Below are 6080 nucleotides of genomic sequence, written 5' to 3' on the forward strand. Positions count from 1 at the left end.
ATTTTCTCTTCTTCCTTTATTTAGGAAATACCTTCTCAAGAGTACTCCTAGTACAGGGCCTTTGAGAAGAGTGCTGCTTTTTCTCAGCCGAGTGAATTCTATGTATTTTGGCAAAAGGAATCAGAGGGGGAACCCAAGTCTCATGCTACAAACTCTGCACCCCATGTCTGACCACATTGCAGTTGCATGCAACTGCCCCTGCCCTACTCTCTGCCATGCCTATAAATCAGCCAAAGCACAGGCTGATTTCAGAAGTCCCTTATGTTCATTATGCTGCATCAGAACTCTGAAAGTGTGTGAGCTTCAACCAGATAACTGGTCATTTTAAACAATGTAAGGAACCTGCCTGTTCTGGGGTACTGAGTCTTGATGTATTAAAGGCTCCCAATAGTCTGGGACACTACAGACATGTCCAGCAGGCATTATAGCTGCCTGGACCATTCCACATCTCAGCACACTGGAAATCTAGTTCATGTCTCCTAGGCATCTGATACTGTACCCAGCAAGAGACAGGTTTCCAAGCCCAGCAGCTTATCATACCCTCTTTGCTGAGGCCATAGGAGCAGTCACTCCAAGAAGGTGCAGAGCCAATACTGGCATTGGGTGTTTCTTTTCCCCTTTCTCAAAGCAGCTTCAGACAAAGCAAAAGAACTTCTTCCAGCGGCACTTGGAGAGAGTCTTGATGCCTTTGGCAGTCATCTTCTTTTCCTGACGTGCCTTGTGCTCAACACCACTGACAATGGCCATGTCAAAAACTTCTTTAAGGTTTTTCTGGGTCAGTGCTGAGCATTCCAGGTAGGCTTCAGCCCGGATTTTGTCAGCTAAACCTTCTGCCTGAGGCCGGGGTACAGGCTTCACGTGATAGCGATCCAGGCTGATGAGGACGTTGACATCGTCCCGCAAGTCTGCCTGTGTCCCCACCAGCAGCACTGGTGCCCGGGGGTTGTGAGTTCGTATCTCAGGGATCCATTTCTCTGTAATGTTTTGGAAGGAGCTTGGGTTTACCACACTGAAGCAGACAAGGAAGACATCGGTGTCCGGGTAACAAAGAGAGCGCAAACAGTCAAAGTCCTCCTGTAGAAAAGGGAGGGGGAAAAAAAATTCTTCACTGGACTGCTCTTCTAACAGCATGATGCTGCAGTAGCTTTTCTACAAGTTAACTAGGACAGCAACAAAGGCAGGGCATTGTAGTGGCTTTGTGGCTGTGCCACATTTCAGACACAAGTTTCAGGGTTGTGGGTGTTTGTCATTCACTTGTTTGTGACTGCCATACCAGCAAATGGCTGGTGCTGGACCAATGCATTCCCTTTCTTCCCAGTTAAACACTGCCTTCCTCAAAGCCTGAAAAAAATCCTGGTCCCACAGGACCAGAGCTGACAGCTGCTTTGATAGAGCTTACCTGTCCAGCAGTGTCCCACAGCTGAATCCGGACTGGGGCTCCATCCACGAGGACCTGCACTGTAGTGGAAGGAGAATAAGGATGAGTCTAAAGCAGGTGACCAGCATACACATGTACATTCACACAGGCTTTTCCTGAGCATTCTGGTTTATACCCTGCTGAACTGACTCACTGAAGTCTCTCACATCTCCTCCTAGCTGAGCATCCTCCCAAACCTCACTAACACTGTTGAAGCTTGCACTGGAGACCTTAAGAGAACTCCAGCAGGCCCCATTTTGTTAGCTCTCAAGTGTTTTGCGTTCTTTTCCAGAATTTTGAAAGAATAGTTCCATGTTACTGGACAACTGCTCCTCTAGACAAGAGGAGCCCTTAGCCAAATAGTTCCCTGAAAACCATTTGTTCTTATTCTACAACCCAGGAAAAAGGATAAGGATAAAAACAGAACTTCAGCAACTTGCTCCTATTTTCTTGGTCAAGCAAATTCAAATCAGTCACCATCAAACAAGCTATTGGAGATTTTTCCCATCCAGACCAGAAATTTGGTCTTCAAGAAAAGTTACGTGTGCATCCTAGCTAAGGAAAAACCCACTTTTGTAATGAAGAAGCTATTAAGGAAACAGTGATGAGTGAGGTCCCTTTCAGAGATTATCCACACACTGAAAAACTGCTGAGTTACACATGTAAGGTTTGCTCCCATTTCACTCCCTAATCACAGTAAGCCTTCATGTGGTATCAGCTGACTCAGACTGAGGGCTGGCAGGACCTCTGATGGCAGTCAGGAATGAAACTGTTAGATGTTTAAGTGCATAGACACCACAGAGATTGGCTAGGAACTGAGGAGAGAGAAAAAGGGGTTGTGGAGCTGGAAATCACTTGAAAGTCCTGACCAGGTTGATGGGGCTGTGCTTTCCTCTATAGAGGCAGACTTCATGGCTAAGGTGACAATGGCTGGCACTTGACATGAACTAGCAAAACTCCACTGCTGTGTGCAGGAAGGAGGCTTTATTGTCCTTTTTTTTTGTTTGGTTGTTTTTTTTAAACAAAACCAAACCAAAAAGCCCCAAAACCCCACAAACGAAAAAATCTCCCGAAAAAATCTCCCGACCAGAACCAGAATCAATCTTTTGTGATTCTGGAAGAAATTGTCAGGTGAGAAGTGACAGAAACAAGAGAGTTTAACACAAGCTTTTGAAAGAGAGCACTCCTCCCTGAAAGCAGTCTGAGGGAAACAAAGGGACACACAGACAAAAAGATGAACTGAAGTTTGGTGCGAGGCGAAAATGGGAAGAGAAATGAAGGGGTGGGTGCTTCCACCACAGTGCCACTCCTCGCAGGGTAGCTTGAAGTCATTGCTTCCCTGTGACTGGGAAACAGTTGGGTTGTTACCATATCTTTGCCCCAGAGAAGGAAGAGAAACCTGTTCCTGATCAAAGAACCTGCTAGATCCTGTCTTGATCTTCAAGGCAGCAAGCATTTGACTTTCTAGTATCTGGTTTTCTCTGTCTCACAAGTGCATTGAGAGAAGGAATTAGCATCTCTGAAATGTCTTGCCATCTTCAGAGGAAACTCACTACATATAATGCCTACTGCTCCAGCGTTTGCACAAAGTTTATTCCGTCTGCTACTAGCTTGAGCTACACCAGCAACTCTGCAACAGCCCTCCAAATACCGCCCTCACAAGGTCCACACCCTCAGGATGAGGATGGATCATGGTACAATAGCAAAGGGGCTGGCAGAACAGGATAGCCTGGTGGAGAAAGGTCACCGGGTACGCATTTCACTCAAGGCTGCTTTTGTCACCTGGCAGGAGGTAACAGACAGACAGATGTATGTGGCTGGGTCACTGTCCCAGAGACGTTCCCCTGACAATGCAACACCTTCTCCTATCTTGTTATTGGCATCACAGTCCCATGACCTGGATTAAGTTAAGAATTTAAACTTCACCGTTCTGCCAGCAATTTCAATGACAGGTATTCCCCAAAAGTGGAAGGAATTGGGCTGAAATTACTGAGCTGGATACTGACTCCAGGAAGGGACTCCTGAAGAAGGGACTTTCTTCTGGCTTATCCAGGGTAAGAACAGGGGTGGGAAGGGAAACTTATCATCAGTTACATATCCTATGAATCTCTGAAGTCAGACGTAACACTGGAACATCCAGACTGGGACTAAACCTGTGCACAGCTATCTTTGGATTACCTGCTGTTAATCAGAGAGTCTCTGCACTCATCTTGCCTTCACCTTCCTGGACCATTTTATTATGGATTTGCCTTTCCAAAAATGTGCAGTCTAATAACTACAGTAAATTTCAAGCCTCTCTTAGTCTAATCCATACACATGAATGTAAAGAGAGCAGAGAGAAGTAACCTTCCCCTTGGATCACTCAAGATTCCTTACATCTGTTCACAAAGGGCTTCTGGACCGTGAACAGCAGTTCCCAGTTCAGTTCCTTCAAGTGACAGTGGAATAGCTTGGAGAAGGTCAAGGTAAATCAAAAGCTCTCAGAGTGAGCAACTGAGGGGGGACATTCGGACAAACAAAACACTCCCTCTAAGCACCCCTAAGAAAGACTATGACACATTAGATGTCTCATTCCTGGTCTGACTTGAGCACATCTCTAATCTACCAATCTACATTGTCAAGCTGTGTTTCTTCACATCAAATGAAGATAAGAAATTTTTCAAAGGGCTTTGTATTCTGCTGGGGTTTATATAGGAAATTGGAGCCCAAAGGAAGAGGAGCGTAGAACAAGAACAAAGATAGCATTTACAAAAGTGGAAAATAATGAGAGCTCATCAGCTTGCAGTTCTAGCCAGACTTACAAAGCTCATCAACTTCTTGACAACCTCTGTTCAATGCTAACTTCACCAGACATGGAGAGAAAAGGATGGTTTTCCTGAGTATTGGTTGGAGCTAAAATCGCAGTGTTACACTGTAGGCTATTTCTGAAGCTAAAACCACCACAAACAATAAAAAAACCTAAGCCCCTTGTATTTAGTCATAACAACACCACAAAACCAGGAAGGTGCCCAAGTTCATAGAACTTGCAAATCAACCGGACACCGTTGCAGAGCGGAGGACGTCCACCTGCTAAACCTCGCAAAGTGTCGGAGGGACTCGGTCCGAGTCCCAGAAATCCCCTCGGGCTGTGTGCCCGCAGAGCCCCCGGTGCTCAGCCCCGCACGGGGTAGCCGTGGCCCGGGAGCGCTCGCCTCCACCCACCCCGGGACCCCGCTCCTGCCGACGCCGCGTCCCGAGGTTTCGCTGCTCCAGGCTGGATCCTCCCGGCCTCCCCACGCCCCGCGCAGCCCGGGCGAGCACCTACCGGAGAAGGTGTCGAGGGCGGTGGGCTGGTACTCGTCGGGGTACCCGTTGGTGGTGTAGCTGACCACCAGGCTGGTCTTGCCCACGGCGCCATCGCCCACCAGCACGCACTTGATTCCCAGCTCCGGGCCGCTGCCGCGGGGCGGGCTGTGCCTCCGTAGGGCGGGCGTGTAATCCAGGATCTCCTGGGGAGGCATGGCAATGGCACTGACGGTGGCACCGCGGGCTCGACAGCGCTCAGCGTGGGGCGCGGCGCGGGGGGGCCGCTGCCATGCTCCCGAGAGCGGGCTGGCGTCGGGGCCGCCGTGCGGGGCCACCCTCTCCAGCCCGCCGAGCTTCGCTCTTCATCACTACACCTGCCACCCTGCGCACAAAACCAGCCCCTATTTCCCTAGTCCCGCCCAGTCCCGCCCCGCCGAGAGGTGGCCGGGGCCAGCCCAGCCCTGCCCGACCCGGCCCGGCCCGGCCGCCTCCCGCCGCCGTTCCCCGCGATGGCGAGGGTCCCGCTGCTGCGCCCCCATCCCCCGCGATGTCCCCGAGCGGCGCCTGCCCTCGGAATTTCGGCAGGTGCCACGCTGTGCTCTGAGCCGCGCACACACGGCAAAGCCGCGCTCCATCCAAGTCGCCCCCGCTTCCTTTTCGAAAGAAGCAGCTCCAATGTCCCATTTGGGGCATCTGTAAATGATAATAAAACCAACAGTGCTGGTCAATATTGTGAATGACAATGTAAAACAAATGGCCAAAAGTCATCATATCTGTTAACTATGTGATTGCCATAACTGGGTACCTGGGGCCCAGCCAAGCTGTTGCTACCCACTGGAAAAGCCACAAAGTGTATTTTCCCAGCTGCATGGGCAAGTGCAGGAGTTTCCCAGTCTGCTGTCTGTTTTTCATATTCACCTCTGGTAGCTCACACACCACACTGTGCCCTTGGCAGCCAAGGAGACGGCTCCACCTCTGCCCTGAGGAGCTCACCGTCTAAAGAGGTATGACTAAACAAACTGAAAAGTGGGAACACACCACTTAAAAGGAGAGATACAGCCACACTATCTCAACCATCATTGGAGGCCAATGTAGCACCTCCAGGTGATTGGAAGCACTAGAGGGAAAGCATTAATTCCTGCAATACCCAATATTGCCAAATCAGCTTTGAATGTGGAGCGGCTTTCTAATGGAGGAGCTAAACTCAGACTGTCAATGAACAACACTCATTTAGTTACCATGATGTCCTTCATGGTCCTCTCAGCAAGGCAGACCTGCCTGCACTAGGCAGAATTGTACTGCAAGCAGCTACTGATTAGCAGTTCATGAGTTTGTCTTGCTGTAGTTTGCATCCATGCTGTGAAGATACAAAGGTGTT

General features: G+C 49.4%; 1 protein-coding gene across 1 annotated transcript; it reads right to left on the reverse strand.

Annotated features, from left to right (window-relative positions):
* Window positions 1-633: 633 nt before the first annotated feature.
* On the reverse strand, window positions 634-4917 carry RHOV (ras homolog family member V). Its single transcript, XM_062494382.1, has 3 exons — window positions 4722-4917; window positions 1400-1458; window positions 634-1074 (listed from the first exon to the last, which is right to left on the reverse strand). Exons 1-3 carry the CDS (start codon window positions 4915-4917, stop codon window positions 634-636), a joined length of 696 nt encoding a protein of 231 aa, XP_062350366.1.
* Between the last annotated feature and the right edge of the window lie 1163 nt (window positions 4918-6080).

Source organism: Cinclus cinclus, chromosome 6 (genome assembly GCF_963662255.1).
Source record: "Cinclus cinclus chromosome 6, bCinCin1.1, whole genome shotgun sequence".
Taxonomy (NCBI): domain Eukaryota; kingdom Metazoa; phylum Chordata; class Aves; order Passeriformes; family Cinclidae; genus Cinclus; species Cinclus cinclus.

What these genes read in the sequence shown, in the direction of transcription:
- RHOV (XM_062494382.1), bottom strand. Translation starts at nt 4,917, where the DNA reads ATGCCTCCCCAGGAGATCCTGGATTACACGCCCGCCCTACGGAGGCAC. An exon ending in CGCCCTCGACACCTTCTCCG is followed by an intron (nt 1,459 to 4,721) that starts GTAGGTGCTCGC and finishes CTTCCACTACAG; the next exon opens with TGCAGGTCCTCGTGGATGGA. An exon ending in TGTGGGACACTGCTGGACAG is followed by an intron (nt 1,075 to 1,399) that starts GTAAGCTCTATC and finishes CCTTTTCTACAG; the next exon opens with GAGGACTTTGACTGTTTGCG.